The sequence below is a fragment of the Furipterus horrens genome, unplaced genomic scaffold (genome assembly GCF_987537825.1).
Source record: "Furipterus horrens unplaced genomic scaffold, mFurHor1.1.pri manual_scaffold_2, whole genome shotgun sequence".
Lineage (NCBI taxonomy): Eukaryota > Metazoa > Chordata > Mammalia > Chiroptera > Furipteridae > Furipterus > Furipterus horrens.
Window position 1 is genome coordinate 26858186 of NW_028327172.1, and position 20076 is coordinate 26878261.

At 36.6% G+C, this 20076-nt stretch overlaps 1 protein-coding gene across 1 annotated transcript in view; it reads left to right on the forward strand.

Annotated features, from left to right (window-relative positions):
- Nucleotides 1–4750: 4750 nt before the first annotated feature.
- Nucleotides 4751–20076, forward strand: part of SLC5A12 (solute carrier family 5 member 12) — a 36347-nt gene continuing 21021 nt past the window's right edge. The window contains exons 1-8 of the mRNA XM_090267615.1: nt 4751–5375; nt 9602–9667; nt 10846–10897; nt 11755–11822; nt 16141–16295; nt 16393–16533; nt 17589–17718; nt 18710–18798. Of these exons, the coding sequence (XP_090123741.1) occupies nt 5037–5375; nt 9602–9667; nt 10846–10897; nt 11755–11822; nt 16141–16295; nt 16393–16533; nt 17589–17718; nt 18710–18798 (1040 nt within the window). The 5' untranslated portion in view covers nt 4751–5036. The remainder of the gene's footprint in view (nt 5376–9601; nt 9668–10845; nt 10898–11754; nt 11823–16140; nt 16296–16392; nt 16534–17588; nt 17719–18709; nt 18799–20076) is intronic.

Below are 20076 nucleotides of genomic sequence, written 5' to 3' on the forward strand. Positions count from 1 at the left end.
GAAATAAGCAAAATGTTGTTTAAAAATGATACAAAAGATTAATGAGTCCAAGAGCTGATTCTTTGAAAAGATAAACAAGATTGACAAGATTTTAATCAGACTCATCAAGAAAAAAGATAGTGGACCCAAATAAATAAAATCAGAAATTAAAGAGGAGAAGTAACAACTGACTCCACAGAAATACAAACAATTATAAGAAAATATTACAAACAACAATAGGCCAAAAATTGGACAATCTGGAAGAAACAAATAAATATTCCATACAAGAAACATACAATATTGCGATAATGAATTAGCATGAATCAGAAAATCTGAATAGACAGATTACACCCAGTGAAACTGAAGTAGTAGTCAAAAAAAAAAAAAAAAAATTCCAACAAACAAAATCCCTAGACTGGATGGCTTCATAAGTGAATTTTATAAGTGTCCCAAGAAGAAATAACACCTCTCCTTCTCAAACTATTTCAAAAAATTCAAGAGGAGGGAAGGCTCCAATGTTTATTTTGTGAGGACAGCATTATCCTAGTTTCAAAACCAGGTAAAGACATTATAAAAATAAAAAATTATAGGCCAATATACCTGATGAACATAAATGTTAAAATCCTCAACAAAATATTAACAAACTGAAAACAGAAAGGCATCAAAAAGATTATACACCGTGATCAAGTGGGATTTGTTTTGGGAGTGCAAGGTTGATACAACATTTGCAAATCAATAAATGTGATACACCACATAAACAAAATGAAGGATAATAACCATATGAGCATATCAAGAGATACAGAAAAGCATTTGATAAAATTTAGCACCCATTTATGATTAAAACTCTCAGTAAAGTGTGACTAGAGGGAACATACCCAAACATAATAAAAGCCATATGTGACAAACCCATTGCCAAGGTCAACAGGCAAAAACTACAATTGTTGCTCCTAATTTTGGAAACAAAACAAGGATGTCTGCATTTACCTCTCTTATTTAACATAGTACTGAAAGTTCTAGTCATAGGAATCTGACAAGAAGAATAAACAGAAGACATCTAAATTAAAAAGGAAGAAGTAAAACTCATTATTTGCATGACATGATACTGTATATAGAAAACCCTAAAGATTCCAACAAGAAACTACTAGCACTGATAAATGAATTAAGTAGTAGGATACAAAATTAACCTCAAAGCATCAGTTGCCTTTTTGAATGTCAATAATGAACTATCATAAAAGGAAATCTAAAAAAAACCTCATTCACAATTGCTTCAAAGAGACTGAAATACCTAGCAATAAATATAACCAAAGACGTAAAAGATCTGTACTAAGAAAATTATAATATACTGAAGAGAAATTGAAGAAGATGCAAATAAGTGGAAGCACATACAGTATTTATGGATAAAAATTAACAACATTAAAATGCCCATACTATCCTAAGCAATCAACAGAATCACAAAAAGCCCCAAATAGCAATAGCAATCTTGAGAAAGAAGAACAAAGTTGTAGGAATCATGCTACCTAATATCAAACTATACTATAAAGCCATAGTAATCAAAACAGCATGGTACTGGCATAAAAACACACAGATAGATCAATGGAATATAATAGAGAGCCCAGAAATAAACCTACAACCTTATAGTTAATTAACACTAAACAAAGGAAGCGAGCAGACACAATGGGCTAAAGATAACCTATTCAATAAATGGTGTTGTGAAAATGAACAGATATGTGTAGAAAAAATGAAACTGGATCACACAAGAATAAATTCAAAGTGTATTAAAGACTTAAACTCGAAACCATAAAAAGCCTGGAAGAAAACAGGCAATAAAACCTTGGACATTGCTGGTAGCAATATTTTTCTGATGTATCCTCTCAGGAGAGGGAAACACAAGAAAAAATAAATAAATAGGACTACATCAAACTAAAAAGTTTTTGCACAGCAAGGGAAACCATAAACAAAATAAGAAGACAATGCACTGAATGGGAGAACATATTGGGCCAATATATCTGATAAGGGGTCAATATGAAAAATTTATAAAGGACTGATAAAACTCAATACCAAAAAAACATACAATCCAATTAAAAATGGGCAAAGGACCTGAATAGGCACGTCTCCAAACAAGGACATAGAAGTGACTGATAGACGTATGAAAAATGCTCAACATCATTAATCATCAGAGAAATGTAAATTAAAACCACAATGAGATATCAAGTCAGACCAGTCAGAATGGCCATCATCAATAAATCAACAAACAACCAGTGCTGGCAAGCACGCGGAGAAAAGGAAACTCTCGTGCGCTTTTGGCGGGAATATAGACTGGTGCAGCCACTGTCGAAAGCTGTATGAAATTACCCCAAAAAATTAAAAATGTAACTGTTTTCTGTGATTTTATTACTAGGAATATATCCAAAGAAACCTTAAACACAAATGTGAAAAAATATATGCACCCTTATGTTCATTACAGTAAATATGGTTATATACAATTGCCAAGCTTTTGTGGCAGCCCAAGTTCCCTTCAGTAGATGAATGGATTAAAAAACAGTAGTACATTTACATAATGGAATACTACTTGGCCTTAAAGGAAGAATGGAATCTTACCTTTTGCAACAGCATGGATGGACCTGGAGAGTATTATGCTAAGTGAAATAAGCCAGGCAGAGAAAAGACAAATATCATATGATTTCACTTATATGTGGTATCTAATGAACAAAATAAACTAACAAACAAAATAGAAACAGACTCATGGATACAGAGAACAGACTGACAGCTATTGGGGGAGGAGGGAAGGGAGCAGGGTGAAAAAGATGAAGGGATTAAAAAAAACCCTCATGGACAGAAAATGGTATGGTGATTGCCAGAGGGAAATGGAGGTGGGGGGGGTAGGAGAGGGCAAAAGGGGGATAAATGGTGATGGAAGAAAACTTGGTTTGGGGTGGTGAACACAGAATGCAATATACAGACAATGTGCTATAGAACTGTAGCCGTGAAACCATGTAATTTTATTAATTAATGTCATCCTAATAAATTCAATAAAAAATAATAAAACCAGCAGTACTCATTGACTCTGCAGCTTCAAGCTTCTGGTTTTAACCTTTGAACATCACAGCTATAATAATAGTGTTTTCAATTAATTGTCACCTGACTTGTACAAGTTGTTTATATGCCTTGTGGATTTAATATTAATTCTTAGGTGCTCTATAAAGTAGTCAAGCCTCTGAAAGCCAGAGTTCAGATTTTCTGCTGAGACCATTACAAACAAAAACCTGTTATATAATTAGAATACCTCATGATAAAAATGATTAAAAGTCTTAGGTTAAGGTAAAAGTATTAAAGACCTTTTCCATTAACAATGGTTATATCAATTTTGCAAATTTAGGGGAGGAACTTAAATAACAGGTCACAGGCAGCTCTTAGCAGGGTTTTCGTGTATTTATTTGTAACTAAAAGCATATTTGAGCTGTCAAAGCTTTCTGTGCCGAATTCAAATTCATGAAGCAAAGTAGGGAGTGAAGACAGTACCCAGGCTAAACAAATACAAAAGATTTGTTTAGTTACCTGACTAAAAGAAAAATTAGAGTTTCTTGTTTTTGATAAGAAATGTGTGGTCTTGGGCATTATAGATGATGTATTTGCTTCTTTTGTTTTTTACATTATTTCTTTATTTTCTACAATAGCTATTATACTATTTATTGGGTTCTGTCAACTAGAGCTTGTGCCTCTATAACAGCTGACCAACTCATACAGATATATTCTGTAAAACTGGTGAGGGTACTTGCAGATAACAAAGTACCAAGGGAGGCTACATCCTTACAGGAGTTGGGTAGGGGTGAGGGAGCAAGAAATGTGAGTCAGGAAAGGCTCCAAGGAACCCAAGAGACAGGAACTAGATCTTGAGGAATAGACAGGCTTTGTTGGGGGAGGGTTGGGAAAAACCTTGAGGAGGAAGAGAAGCATAAACAACATTGAGAAATTGCCACCAACGGTTGCCTGGAGTTACTTCAGAACAATTGACAGAGTCTAATAAGAGCAGAAACAAGAAATCTACGACTGGGTTTTCACCTCTTTTCTCTTTTGTCTTGGTCCTAGTTCTAACTAAGCTGGGTACAAGTATAAAGAGGTCAAAATAAAGGGGAGATGGAGAAGATAAAGCTGAGAACTACAAACAATTTATTAAATTTTGGTAAATTCACTTTTTGAGGACTAGAGTCAAGAGAGAATCAACCATTAAGTTCAGTATGCAACCCTGTAAGCATAAATAATAGTCAGTAAGGTAAGTATTATTGTCTTTCGTCTTAAAGACCAGATAAAAGAAGGCCAGGAAGTTTGAGACACTTAAAGACTCTTGATAATCCTGTAAGACCATTATTCTCTTGTTCTTATGAATCACAGAAAGGTTAAATGATTTGTCAACAGTATCACAGCTCAGTGAAGGTTGAGCCAACTTGAGCAAAGGTCTTCTGATGCCTAGTTCTTTGCTCCTTTAGCTCCGCACTCACTGCCTCAGGCAATTGCAGGCTCACATCTTCCACCTTTCCTTACTCAGGAGAAAGCCTCCACTGCGGGTGTTGTGTTTGCATTTTACAGATTCCATTTCACTAATTTAAAATGCTGAGGTGGTCAACTTGTATCACCTCTGTTTCCCAGTAATGTTTAACCTTAAGTTTAGAAAAAATCAGGAGATAAAACAGCATGTTATCTAGCAAGTCCATTCCACACCCACTCTCCCCCAGTTTGTTATTAATTTCAGAACACATCTGAATTCCTTCTCTGTGGCATATCCTGGAGTAGAGGAACAGACAGTTCCTGGTCAGTAAAATTTCAACTTCTCATCTGTTGGTACCAAAACCAGTACCAGACACCTTCTCCGTACCCAACTTTTGAGATCTTCTAGTAGGGCTTGCTGTCTGAAGATCCATCAAGTGCCTCTGGCCATCATTCTCTTCACAGAATCAGTCTGCTCTCTCTGAAAAGCACCTGCTATACTGACTTTTGCCACGGAAGCCCACTTTTCCCCGAGGCCTGGTTGACAGTACTTCTCTGGTGTCATACTTCCCAGCATGGAGGTGAAGAGCTTTGTGGTGTGGGATTATCTCGTATTTGCAGCCCTTTTTATTGTTTCTTCTGGAATTGGGGTGTTCTTTGCTGTTAAGGAGAGAAAGAAGGCAACTTCAAAGGAGTTCCTGGTTGGGGGAAGACAAATGAACTTCGGTCCTGTGGCGTTGTCTCTGACAGCCAGCTTCATGTCAGCTGTCACTGTCCTGGGGGCCCCTTCAGATGTCTACCGTTTTGGGGCCTCCTTCGCGCTCTTCGCTATTGCCTACACCTTTGTCATCATCCTCACATCCGAGCTCTTTCTGCCTGTATTCTATCGATCTGGCATCACCAGCACCTATGAGGTAAGATAACTATGCTCTTTTTCTTGATTTCAGAAGGAGTTGATATTATCTCTCCACTTGAACAAGTTTTTGTCGTTCTTGCTTTTTGTTTCTAATAATTCACATCTTCTTGATGATAACGTGGAAATTGAAGAATACTCACTTATTTTCAAGAAAAAAATATTACAATATTATTGGGAAAAGCTTAAGCTTTGTTTACAGACACACTTGTTCTTTCATCTGTTGCACCTCATGAAGTCAACTCCATGAGGCTATTTCAATGACTACATGAAAACTTGTATGTAAACACCTAAAGCATTGCTTAACTTGTAAAAGAGTCTTAATGAAAGAGAGCTGAAGTTATTATTTGCATTATTATTAACATCATTATGAAAAGCATGCAGAACATATACCATGAATATTGTCATTTTCCAAGTAAGAAAAGAGAGATAGTATGGATGAATGAGTTAGTTAAGGTTGTACAGTGAGTAAAGCCTACTGAGAACCAATTTTGTCTGTATCTCTTTCCATCAGATAGTATAGCTGAGCACTCCAATACAAATTATTATTATGCTCTAGTTTTTAATGGGGAAATGGTAACACTTAAAAAAAATTAAGAACTATTTTAACAAGGAGAAATTGGTAACTAAAACATATATGGGAATCATTTTAATAAAAAGAAAATGAGGCAGTAGTGTTTTGACTTTGCAATAATTCTCAAGAATAATATCAAGTTAAAAATTGAATACACATGTCTTAATATTTAAGTGTGATTAATAATCAGTTTCTATGAAAAAGGTGTTCATATTCCTTATCAAACATCATCCTTACTAAGTCATAGCAGAGAACCCTTAACAGACCTTTTTTGTTTTTTCTTTTATTTCTGTAAGTTAAATGATTATAGAGTATTACACTAGACCTCAAGACCATTCAGGCAATTGTACACTTTTTAGAAAGTTCAAAAACTTTGATTCCATAAATGATTATATCCTAATATCCAACAATAACCTTCTCTCCCCCCCAAAAGAAGACAGTTAAGATTGGGTCATATACAATAATTACTACCTAGGATATAGATTCAAGAGAAAATGACTAAATTTATGCTTAGTCCTAAAATATATGCACAGATACACCTATTGTTCATTAGAGTACTTCTGAAAATACAAATATATTCTAGTTTTTTTTCCATTCACTTATTAAGTTTTGACTTCATAAGCATTGTAGAATTTTTAAAAGAATTGTCTGTGTGTATATATAGGTGTATGTGAGAGAGAGAGAGAGAGAGAGGGAAAGAGAGAGAGAGAGAGAGAGAGAGAGAGAGAGAGAGAGAGAGAACATGTCTATATATAGTAATGCCTGTAGGATTACATTAGATTAATTTAACTTTCAAAGTTTATTGCCCTTCACATATTTTTAAATTTTCCATATCCTAGTAATAAGAAATCAAGGTTATTTTGGGATTGCCTCTTATTCTACAAAATTTAGCAGTATAGCATGGGTGTTAAAAGTATGGACTCTAGATTCAGTCTATTTGGCTTTGAATGCTAGCTCTGCTACTTGCTAGCTGTGTGACTTTGGGAAAATTACTTAATCTCTCTGTACTTAATTCTTACATATGTAAAATACTAATTATAAAATCACCTGTCTCAAAGGATGTCTCTGCAGAGTAAATGTGGTATCATATGCAAATACTTTTTTATTATTTTTAAATGTTTTCAATTACAGTTGATGTTCATATGCAAATTATTTCAATATAGCCTGGCAAACAGTAAATCCAACATAAGAGTTTTTATTATTATTATTGTCTACCTATTGAAGCTTGAATTTGCTTCTTTGTTCATCTTCCATTCCCTGTTTCTTATCCATAAATATTCTTTCTGGGATCTTTTTAAGTATTAAAGACCAAAGGGGGTAGAGTCTATTTCCCCAGCCCTTGAACGTGGACAGGCTTTGTGATTTGTTTTGACCAACAAAATGTGGCAGAAAGGATGTGTGGAGCTTATGCCTGATTGGGCTCATAGCTTCTGCCTTTGCTTCCTGCAATGCTGTATTGCTACTGCTATATCAGGAAGCTGTTCCAGTTGGTCTAGCTTCTGGAGTATGAGTGGAAACATAGAGGGAAGCAAAGGCTCCCTAGCCAACAGCCATCAGCAGCTACCAGATGTGTTTTGATGCCATTTGGACCTTTCCAGCTGATTTCAACACCACGAGAGCCCAGGGAAAACAAATAGAGGAATCACCCAGCTGATCTTCGTAATTATGAGAAATAATCCTTGATTTTTAAGTCCATGATTTTGAGATGGGTATTACACAGCAATAACAATGGGATTTCAAGACTACGATATGCCGTCACTATTGCTTTAACACTATCCTATCCCATTTCAAAGCATAACCCTCAAGTTACGTATTAGGCTCAGTTCATTTGCAATATCGTACATTTGCATTACCTTCACTTAGTTTGTGATTAGTCTCATCATGCTGTCGCCACTTTGGTTGATGTTATTTTCTTATTTTTCTTTTCATTCGCTAATAATTCTAGTTTGATTATTATTTACCCTTAACATTTGTTTAGAGGCTGATGTCTACCTGCTCTTTCATTTTTCTGGGACTTATGCAACTAAATGACTTCTAAATTCCTCAATTCAAACTTTTCCACTGTAACTGAATAGGATATTTCTTCTATATATCTTCTTTTATAGTGGTTTTAAGCATTATAGACTACTTTTTTTTTTTTTTTTTGGTAAATTTCTTTCCTTTTATTTCTCCTTTAAATTACATTTGTGATATCATATCAATTATATTTAAATTTTGAAAAATTAAATGTATAGGTATAAGATATCATTATTGAATCTTACTTTAGCAAAGTAAGTGATGTTACAAAATGTTTGTTGTGAAATAGATATTTAGGGTCTGATAGGGTCTGAACCAATGGTATGAAACCTTTTAGCCAATTGTAAGGATTGGCTTATACTCTGTGAGATGGGTCATTACAGCGTTTGGGCGGAGGAGTGACATGACGTGATTTGAATTTTGACTATTACACTAACTGGATATTGAGAATGATTATAGGGTTTTGACCGCTGAAGCAGGGGTTCTAATGAGGCAGCTATTGCTATAATCTAGACAAGAGGTATTATAGTGACAACAGAGGAGATGATGCAAGTAAATATGTTTTGAAAGAGGGGGTTAGGCACCAGGATTATTTTTATGAACTGGATGTGAGTAGTGAGAGAGAGAGAGGAGTAAAGGATGGCTGGCTCCATGTTATTTGGGCTTGAGCCATGAAAATTGGTCCTCCTATTTCCTGAGCTGGAAAAGAATGTAACTAGATCAGGCTTTCGGGGTTTTGAAAATAATTTAACATCGTGATGGTAGATGTTACCCATGCAGTCAGAAGCATGAAGCTTTTCTGTCGACTTTCATTTTACATCTGACTGTAGTAATAGTAATAGACACACCAAAGATAACCGTTGAATTCACTGAATGAGTTAATACATTCTTTCAGATGTAAAATATGCGGTTGGAATGGTCTATCTTATTTCATGGATGAGAAACCAGAGGTTTAGATGAAAGAATGAGATAGTGGCAAAGCACACACTAGAATCCAAGGAGCCTTATTTCTGATCCAGTTTTATTTTATTTTTTTTTTAGTATCTTTTTCTCCATGTTGTCTTTTTAGTTTGACATAACATAGGAAAAGTATGGATCAGTCAATAGAGGGTTGAGAATATGAAGCTTCTATGATACAGAATAACTAAAGATTTTTTGAAAAACAGGGACATGATCAGAGTTCCATTTAGGAGAATCAATATGGCTTGATGTGTTTGATAAAATGGGTGGGAGGGATTCAAACTCAGGAGATCAATTAAGGAGCTACTGCAGTAATCTGGGAAAGGTAAAATAAAGGCCTAAAGTAAATTTTGGAGTACTGGGAATAAAAAGGGAAATGATGCTTTTGCTATATCTAGTAGAAAAACCCTGGACATAAAGCCAGAATACCTGGATTTCTTTTTTCAGCAACCTGTTTATGTTCCCTGACCATCATGGGAAGCTTGAGTAAGAACTGAACTTTAATATATTTTTTGACTTTAAACAATCCTATTTTTGTCTTGTTCTGCCAAGTATATAGCATAAAATCACATTATAAATCCAAAGCACTAAACTCAAAGGAATATGAAAAAAATGAAACCTTCTTAGCGTCTCCATGTAAAATCACTGACTTTTTGCCTGTTGTTTATTCTTTATAGTACTTACAACTGCGATTCAACAAACCAGTTCGCTATGCAGCAACAGTCATCTACATTGTGCAGACGGTAAGGATACGGGCGGCTGCAGATACGGAATTGTGGGCAGACAAGGCCTGGATTTGTTTATTTCACGGGGCAGTTAACCCTATTACTTTCTTTCAAGGATATCACTTTCAAGATATGTAATTACATCAAGAGATTTCCGTTACATATACCCCGTATGTATGTACAAATAATAACAAACCAGTGTATATCATAACCCCCACACACACAAAAAAAGCAATTGCTTAAAGTTTATTGCAGCTTTTATTTAACCTGTACAAGTTGTTCTGAATATAAACATATGAAACGATCTGTTAACTGATTTCTATTTTGAACTAGTGAACTGAATTGAACCAGAAACACTCATTTTGTTGAAACGCATTTGAAGACAATATTTCCAAACCAGTACTCCCACTTTCCCCTTTTGGACCCCTCTCCTACCTCCCAAGGTCTGAGGTGCCTTCATGTGCCTCAAGCTTGCCTGTGGTACCCTGCTGGTGCATTTCCTACTACTCAGAAAGTACTTTCTGCTAAAAGATAACCTTCTCCCTATTTCTTAATCAAAACTCCCACTCAGGGACTGAAGGATTTGGGGGAGACAAAAGGAGAAAAACAAGGCTCCTTGACCTGCTCATAGGCATTTGCCTTTAAAAACCCTCAGATACATCTCTAAAGGGTGAAATTTCATTTAAAATAGAATGAGACTGCACCCACTTTCATGTGTGTGGTTGCCATTCTGGGAGTGAGAAGGTGTACTTGTCACGTGGATGGCCCATGTTGTAGTCTTCTCTGCACAGTACTTCCTTCTCACTGATGCTTTCCATCTTCACTCTAGAATTCGTGTTTTCAAACTGCGAAAACATAATTGTGTCATTGTGATGTGTGCATGAGACAGAGGGGTAGCAGGAGAATGAATCAAAAACCTTAAGGCCCGTTTCCTGTTCTTTGGAAATACACAAAATCTAGCCATAAAATCTCAAAATCTGAAGCCCAACCCTATCATTCCTTCATCTAATCCTTATATCCCTTCTGCAAACTAGTTACAGTGGTCAACAGCTTCAAAATGAGCATGGATGGAAATGAAACGTTTGGCAAACAGGTTGAAGGAAATATGTCTCTAAGGCTAATAGAGAACTTTCTAGGTAGCTTTCCTTTCCATGTTACTTTTCTCCGTGATCACCTAACTCTTGTTTCTCCACCAGATTCTCTACACAGGAGTGGTGGTGTATGCGCCCGCCCTGGCACTCAATCAAGGTGAGTTATGGATATTTCCTTGGGTACAGTCCACCATTTTTATGCCTGCATTCTTGTCTTGAGAAATACCCATAAAGCATGTAGGGGAGACATTCCTGTGTTTAGGGTGCTCTGAATTACTGTAGGGCTCACAATATAAAGCTCTCAGAACTTAACATTGAAAGTAATGCAAACAATGATTGATTTTGCTTACGTGGTTCCAAACACACAATTTAATCGTTATTTGTTTTGTTTTTTAATCACCATAATAATGACAGTTTTGGTATTGTAAAGGCACAATGACTAAGTAAGGTTATCTATAATATATAGTGATTTCTCAGTGATTTCAAGTAGATAATCTGAGTACAATAATAAAATGTGCTTGAAGTAATTACTTCAAAATTTATACTTGACCGTTTTTGAGAGAATAGTATCTGGGAAACAAAAAGGGGAAAAAAGTGAAATACATTTCTTAATGATACTATTAGATAGAAAGTTCTCAATATTCAATTTAATTATGATATCTACTTATATTGAGAAATATCAGTTCATGGCTGATGTTTAACTGGTTTCGAAGTACTCTCACTAACTTTGTTGAGGAAAAACCAATACAAATAACTGGTGCAGATTGGAAGCTGCAGGATTTTAGGAGGAAAATTTTGGCTTTTAACATTATATAAAATTTATAAACTGAGCTGAGGTATAATAATGTAATAAAATAATCTTTATCAGAGGTGAAACCATTTAAGAGAAAATTCTCATTTGATTTTCATTTGCCCACAAAGAACACTGGCAAAAATATTGACTTTTTCCTTGTAAAGCTTGCTGTTTTGCTTTTCTCAGAGGAACTCCTTTCAATATTTTTTCTCCTTTTGTAGTGACTGGGTTTGACCTCTGGGGCTCTGTGTTTGCAACAGGAATTGTTTGCACATTCTACTGTACTCTGGTATGTACCTAGCTGTTAAAAGGGATTTAGCATTATCTCCTGCTACAGGATAAGAGCAAATCTTAAGCAGCAAGGCTTCTAAATATAGCAGAAATTGCTATTCCAAAACCAATTAGAAATATGCTGGCTTATCTGTTACAGTTTCCTGAGGAAGGTGCTGTTGTTTTACTTCAAGTTATTTTTGGTATCAACCACCAGTGGAATTTAAGCTCTGAGCTCATTTGAGAAAGCCATGGCTAAGAGAAGACTTTAATGAATAAAATACTTCCTTGATCGGAGGATTAGGTGTCCAAATGCAATTTCTAAGAAAAAAAATTGCTCATTAATAGTGATTATACAGCATGAGTAGTTTATACTTCTCTGTCTAATGGTTGAGAAATACAAAATACATATATGAATAATCAAGGACGGCTGGTATTTTGTAAACCTGAGCATTCCACAGCTTGCTCTTGTCTCTTATTTATGGATTTGGCTTTACATATGCTCAGTCTTTAATCAAGAAACCTGGTGGTATTGGCAACATATTTATATAATTGCTACAATTAGTTTAGTTCAAAAAACATTCATTGAGCACCTTTTATTTGCCATGTCCTGCAATAGGAATCTATTCTTCTGAGTCATTGGCACCATATACAGTACAAAGGCTATAAGTAACCAGTTAAGAATATGGCAGTTGTTCCCAGATAGTTGGATTCTCTTCCCTACTTTATACAGAGCAATAAAGTACTTGATATATTATCATGTAGTAGATCTACATGTATTCTGATATTATATGCATACCACATACTCTTTTAACATATATCATGAGAATATATAATTTAAAAATGCACTCATGTCTCTTTTCATGCTTGCAAATCCCTGCATTTGTTTACACTACAGAGTTTTATCTTAATTTGTTTCCATTCCATTCTCACTACCATACCATTCTATTGCAGACACACATCTCCTCCCTAAGTTAAAAATAGGCTTCTTCTCCTTAAGCATTTGGCCTTTTCTGAGATTGGTTGCTCTGAAGTACCTGCCCATACAATGTTAAGGAGACACATTGCTAGGGATGCTAAATGCTAACTTCTTAGCAACAGTAGTGAAAGACAGAAATAGTGGCATAACATCTTCCAAGCATTGTGGTAAAACGTTTGTCAACCTATAATTGTGTATTTAGCAAAACAGTATTTCAGGAGCTGACTGTCAAAACCCAAGAGAACTTACCACTAAAATATCCTCACCTGAGAAAACCTAGAGGAAGTGCTGTGGGAAGAGGATTTTTAAAAAGCTAGTAAGATAACAAAATACTAAATATTTAGAAACTCTAGCTAAACAATTTTTGGTACTTAATGATAATAATAATTTTAGAGTACAGTATAATATTTAATGTCTAATTGTGTATTACATGTAAAATTTTATAATATTAAAAATTTAATAATAATTGTTATTATTACATGAAAATTGGGGATTAAGAAAAAGAATAATCCCCAATTGGACAATAATAGGTGTAAAATCAGGAAGAGACTAATCACATTTAACAATTTTATGATCCTTGAATTGACATTTCTTAAATTTAGACTCTAAATTAAAATTTTCATGGTAAAATTTCAAGGGGACTCATTTAAATAAAACAATCAAAGTGGAAAAATGGAATTAAAACAAAATAACTAAACAAAACCTCAACTGATTTAAGCAAGAGAAGAAAGGAGGGGGAAAAACACAGAGAAAAATCGAACAATAGAAACCAAAAAGTAACATGTCAGGAACAAGTCTGGATATTTTAATAATCACACTAATCTAAAATGAACTAACTCTTAATGAACAACCTCTTAATTGGTTTCAGCACTTCCTTCCACCCTGCATGACTCTGACAGATTAATCTTGAAACATCCATTTCTCCAGCCACTTGACAGGCCTAATGCTCTTCTTGCTTCCCACTGTTTACCGCTTAAAGTATAAGCTTCTTAGCCTAGTTCTGAAAACCTTTTCTTTGTGTGAATAAATCCTCCCATTCAATCTCTTCCCACCACACCTCTGTTTCTTCTCTCTAGCCAGGTTAGAGGCTCCCACGTCTCACCAAATGGTGGCTTATTTGTCTGACACTTGCTCATACACACTGCAGTCACCTTACACTGATAATCCTGTGGCTGCATAGCCTAAAACAAACAGTGGAAAGAGAGTAAGAAAATAAGAAATGATTCTTGCCACCCAGGGGTATGCAATCTAATAAAGTAAACACTGGATCCCAACAACGCAGACTGAGTAAATATTTAAACATACTGTGGCACAATCCTGATCCATGGCGGGGGTGTGTATGTGTGCACGTACAGGCATGTGGGTGGGTGTCTTGCTAAGAGAAGGAGTCATAGAGTCAGAGCAATTTTCATGGCGGCTGTCATCTATATTTTAATGAACATTTGATAAAGTGGCTTGTTCTCTTATGTCTAGCTGAAGGTCAGGTTTATGCATATTTTTGCATAATCAATGTGAAATAGTCACGGAAAACCAAGGTCTTTGACATTTGGTCTTCATATCACTAACTCTGATGCTGAGATTTCAGTTTGGAAGTTTCAGTGTCTTTAAAGGAAATAAAAAAGCCGCAATTTGGGAGGTAAGAGTTAAGAAATTGACTATTTCTCAAATCAGGATTTGAATAGCCTATACAAATATGGTGCCTCTGGCAGGGACTTTAATGTATATATTTTTAAATTGTATTTTAATTTCAAAAGAAAGGATCAGACAACTCCAATATCATCTTTCTTCTTAAGATGAAGATGAAGCCTGTCATCTCTTCACAGAAGTTCTTGACATTCTGAAGGAGTAACAGGGGAAGATAATTCCATGTTTTACTGTTAAAAACACCATGTCCTTTTATTCTCAAAGTGCTATTCATTTTTCAAAGCTCTTTTAAATGTATCCCTTCATTTAATCTTTTGCAATTTGCTCATTCCACCTTCATCATGGTCCTAAGGGATTTTATAACAGGATTATTCCCTCAGTCTCTTTCTTTCCTCTTTTTCTCTTGTTCACGTGTTCTTAGCTAGAACGGTAAATTAGAATCAAAAAAACACTAAGGACCGATTCCTGCCCCAGACCTCAATTTATTCACAATCCCTGGAATGGGGCTCAGATATTGTCTTCTTTTTAGTCTGTCTGTTTGTTTGTTTTCAGGTTCTCCAAGTGAGTCTAACTACCTCCCTAGCTTCTTGTCCAATCACACTATCCTGTTTTGGACTCTTAGTTCCATCTTCCTGAACTCTGGTTTGCTTACCCCACTATTTGACCATCCTCTTGCTCTTAAAACTCCTTTCTTCATGATTATTCAGAATCTATCAAACCCTCCTAGTTCTTTTCCTCTTTCTAAATATTCTACCATCTCAGCTTTCCAAAACGTATTCCCTGTCACTAGTTTTACCCAAGTAAACCTCAGGTTGCATAAGCCAGGCCTGGGTGATGATCCTCTTATTCCTCACTTGCTCCTCACTTGTATTCTATGAATCACGACCTATGCTGATTTTACCTCCCAAGTATCTTTCAAATCCATCCACTTCATTCTATCCCTGCCTTAATTCAACATGTTGTCATTTTGCATGTGGACTCATAAAATAAACCCTGAGGTGGTCTCTCAGCTCCTTTTGGTCCTTGCAATCTATTGTCCTCACAACTACTCCTGAAACTACTATGGAACAGACACAAGTTTTCATCATACCAATCTATTTAATGCTCTTGTATTGCTCTTAAAAAAATTGTTTATCTGGCCTGGTCAAATCTGTGTGTTCCAGCCTATAGCAGATTCAGCAGCCTCCCCTTGGGCACTCTGTGTATTCCTCAATCTGTACATTCTAGCTCCCCTTTACTTCCTCAGGCGGCCATGCGTCTCCTTGCTGCTCCCCTCTCCTCTGTGTCCTCTCTACCAGGTAATAAGTTCCTTCTCACTCTTCAGAACTTCTAGCTCAATGACACTTTCTTAAGACCAGGTCATGACTCCCTGCTATATGCTTCAATAGGAACCGGTCCTTTTCAGTTGCACTTTCCACAAGTTTAAGTTCAAAGCTGTGTTATGGTCTAATATCTGCTTCTGCCACTGGATTATAAACTCTGAAATTAAGGAAGAAATAGATCTCTTTTAGTCCCATGCATGGCACATAACAGGTGCTCAGCAACTGCGCTGAAAAAAGAAGAGAAAAAAAGAAGGAAGGAAGGAAGGAAAGAAGGAAGGAATAAAGAAAGGGAGGCTGGGGGGAAGAGAGGGAGGAAATATTGATCATATTAGCAGAACTGGAAGATTTGCAGGCTATAGTTTTAGAACTCATACCCATCCTCTCCATTTCAGGGAGGACTGAAAGCAGTGGTGTGGACAGATGCATTTCAGATGGTTGTCATGATCGTGGGCTTCTTAACAGTTCTGGTTCAAGGATCAGCTCAAGCTGGTGGATTTCACAGTGTGTTAGAACAATCAAAAAATGGATCGCGACTAAATATACTGGAGTATGTCCCATGTTACTTTTTCATGTTTATAAAGATTTTACTGCATGACCTCATCCCCTAAAAATACCTTTGTCACCCACTTCTCTCTGCCTTGTAGCTTCGATGCAGATCCTCTCAGGCGACACACCTTTTGGACAATCTCCGTGGGAGGAACTTTTACATGGCTCGGGGTCTATGGAGTTAATCAGTCCACCATCCAGCGATGCATTTCTTGCAAAACAGAAAAGCATGCCAAGCTGTAAGTTATTAATAAAAATCATTGCTATGTTTTTTTCTGCCCTTATTGGGTACTTATTAATGCTTCCTAATGTGTATGTAAAAGGAACAGAGAAACAAAGATTCATTTAACCATTCAGCAATATTTTGAGGCGTGTATTGCTACTCCCATCACAGCAAGGTGGGGTTTGAGCTTAACAGTCTGTCTGCCTTTGCTCTCCATCATTTTCTGCCTCTATTTATTGAGAAATGACAAGGTTAAATTAGGTGCTGTGTGCAGCAATGCAGAGGTAAACAGCATGTATTGTTTCGTTTCTGTGATGAGATGACCCTTATCGCTTACTTGACTCAGCATGTGGTTTCTTCAACTATTGTTTTTCTTTTGATGGCTAGCCGGCTTTCAAGTCTATTTTGAGGTTAAGAAAATGAGTATTGTTTTTACTTTCACAGTAAAAAATACAAAATAACCATAGGCTACTGTAAAATTATACACATAGTTATACTTAAGCATAACTTTGTGTTATAGAATACAACAAATTGCTCCAAAAAATATGGGTAAAATGACCTTAAGGCTTTTCATACTTTCTATTGTCTTTAAAAACAAACAAACAAACAAACAAACAAACAGAAAGAACTCAAGTTCAAATTTCATCTGAATTAATTCCCAGAGTGCGTATTTCTAAAACTGGTCTATGTCTACATTCATCTTATTCCTCTTCAAGAAAATATGTTAAAATATAAGTTGGTTTTTTGACAGTTTTATGACTTGAATTTACATATGAGTGACTGTTATGTGAAATTTTATCTAAGAAAATAGATCTCCCACCATACATTGAGGTTTAGCAGAAAACTCCCAATTTCAAAAAAAATCCATTTCAGATCTACGTCATTCAAATTTTGTGATCTAAACTGCAATGTTCTCAAACAAACAAAAGCAAAATATAAAATGTAATAATTCTTGAAGGCTGTAGAATTTCATTTTAAAGCAAAAAGTCCAAAAAATATTTTACCTCGAATCTTTGGTTTTGACCTCCCCACACTGTAACATAACATAGAGGCCCATATTGTTTTTTCTAGAGCCTTGTACTTCAACTTGTTGGGCCTCTGGATCATTCTGATGTGTGCTGTCTTCTCTGGCTTAATCATGTACTGCTACTTCAAAGACTGTGACCCTTGGACTTCTGGCATTATCTCAGCACCAGACCAGGTACGTGTTCCCTTGGAGCCCCTGGCAATGGCTGAAATGAGTGTGTTTCTAGCCATTGATGGGTAATGTGGGGTCTTCCTCTGCTCCACCTGGACACATAGCCACTTTCCACACCCAAAAGACTACATTTCTTTCCTCTCCCCCTGGGTGATATCACCACACCTTCGGTTCTAATATGAGGGATTAGACATGTAAAAAACCAAAACAGACAAACAAACAAAACCTCATCTTGCCCTTAAAGACAAGGCCGGAGTTATAGCAAGGCTGAAGACAAAGAAAGCAGAGATTGAACTAAAGGGTTTGGTTGTCAGTGCTACCATTCAACTCTTTTTCTGTACATCTCAAGGCTGATTAATGATGCTTTCATCTCAGATTTAACAAAATAACTCGTATTTCTCTAATGCTTCTGCTCATGTCTTCTCATCATAGCTTAAACAGCATCACCCTGATATCATCCATTAAACATTCTCTTGAAAACTCCATTTGTGGGTGAATGTTCAGGAGGAGCGGTCATCTCCTCCCTCCTCTCCTATATATTCAGCTGTTTTACTCTATCCTGTGGGTCTTCTCTCTCACACATCAGGCTACAGAGTAGAACCGTAACACCTAGATTCCCTGAAGACCTGTTTTAAACCTTTGTTTCTAGCGTTTACTTGCTAAATTTAAAGGTAAACAGGCAAGAGAATATCACACATTGCAAACAAAAGGAAAGCTTTTAAAGTTTCTGAACCTTCTAAAGTTCCTCTAGCCCTTTTTTCCTAATACTGTCTCTTTTCTACCCCTTCTCCGCCCCAACAGCTGGACCTGGGTCCATGGAATTGGATTGGTCATAACCTCATTTGCTAGTATGTAACAACCTTAGTCCATGCAAACTCCTCTATCGCTATTCGTTGTGTATCTTTTCTCTTTCTTTTACTAAAAAAGCTACATTCCCTCATTTCAGACGCTGCTGATGAGACTACTAATTATATCTTGTTTGTTTCCTCTTCAGCTGATGCCATACTTTGTCATGGAGATATTTGCCTCAATGCCTGGACTGCCAGGACTTTTTGTGTCTTGTGCCTTCAGTGGAACTCTGAGGTGAGTGTACTGGCAGCTCCCTGCTGTGATGGCAAAGACGGTGACCACCAGGATAATAAGGTGATGACGGTAGTAACCACTAGTATTTGCTGAGCATTTACTGTGTGTCAACTGCCCTACTAAATCCTTTGGTTTGTATTTGCTCATTGGTTGTTGCACTATAGATGAGAATGTAACTTGACTCGTATTATCATCTGTTTATAGACATGAAAACCGAAATTGAGAAAGGTAGAAAACTTACCTGTGGTGACATAGTAAACTGCTGAGGCAGGATGTAAGCCTAGGTCTGGCCCTACGCTGGACCTCTCGATTTATATTCTCAACCTTGTTTGGTGCCAGCTGCCCTCACAATTTCACCCCGCCTTTACACAAGGCAGCTCACTCTAGTGGCATTTCTCGTTCAGCCGCAATATACTTCTGCAGTTCTATCCTTTGCAATCTGTTCTCCCCCTTTTCAATAGCACACTCGGGCAGCTAACAACTTTGATCCTCCGCATGTAGACATTATTCTAAGGTTTATATTCTGCCAGGCACAATTGGTGGCAGTGGAGATGTGGGGATACTGTGGAGAGCAAGACTGACATTGCTCTCATACAGTTTGCATCCTAATGACGTAGACAGTGGACAATTTATAAGTGAACAAAATAAACAAGATATAGTTTGATAGTGATAATAATACAAAGGGAATAGCAGAGTGATAGTCTAGAGAGAGGTGAGGCCTGGGAGTTCTATTTGAATGGGGTCTTTCGGGGCCCCTTCTTTGTTTCTGTGACTTTTGCGATGAGGTTTAAAGCATGTGAAGCAGCTAGTTATATGAAGAGGACAGGCAGGATTACAGGCAGTGGGGAGAGCAGATTCCAAAGTCCCTGGAAGAGAAACTATATGGAATATTTTAGGAACAAACAGAAAAGTTAAAGCATAAGGAATTGGGAGGAGAGCAGATGGGGATGAGTTTGAAGAGGTGACCAGCCATCAGATCATGAAATGGTAAAGAGTTTGCATTTTGAATTAAACGAGGCCTTAGAAGGTTTGAAGCAAGCGAGTGAGTGATGTCACACAACTGAAGACTCAGTCTTCTATGTAGGGAAGGGACTATAATAAAAGCTTGAGTGGGGAAAGTGAGTGACCTGTTAGGAAGCATTTGTCTTAATCCAAGTGAGAGATGATAGTGACTTGGAGAAGGGTAGGGGCAACCATGTTAAGAGCAATGTACTAACACAGTACAACAGTGTCATTACTTTCCTGTAAGCCAGACCCGCTGCCTTTATGAGTCAGAGA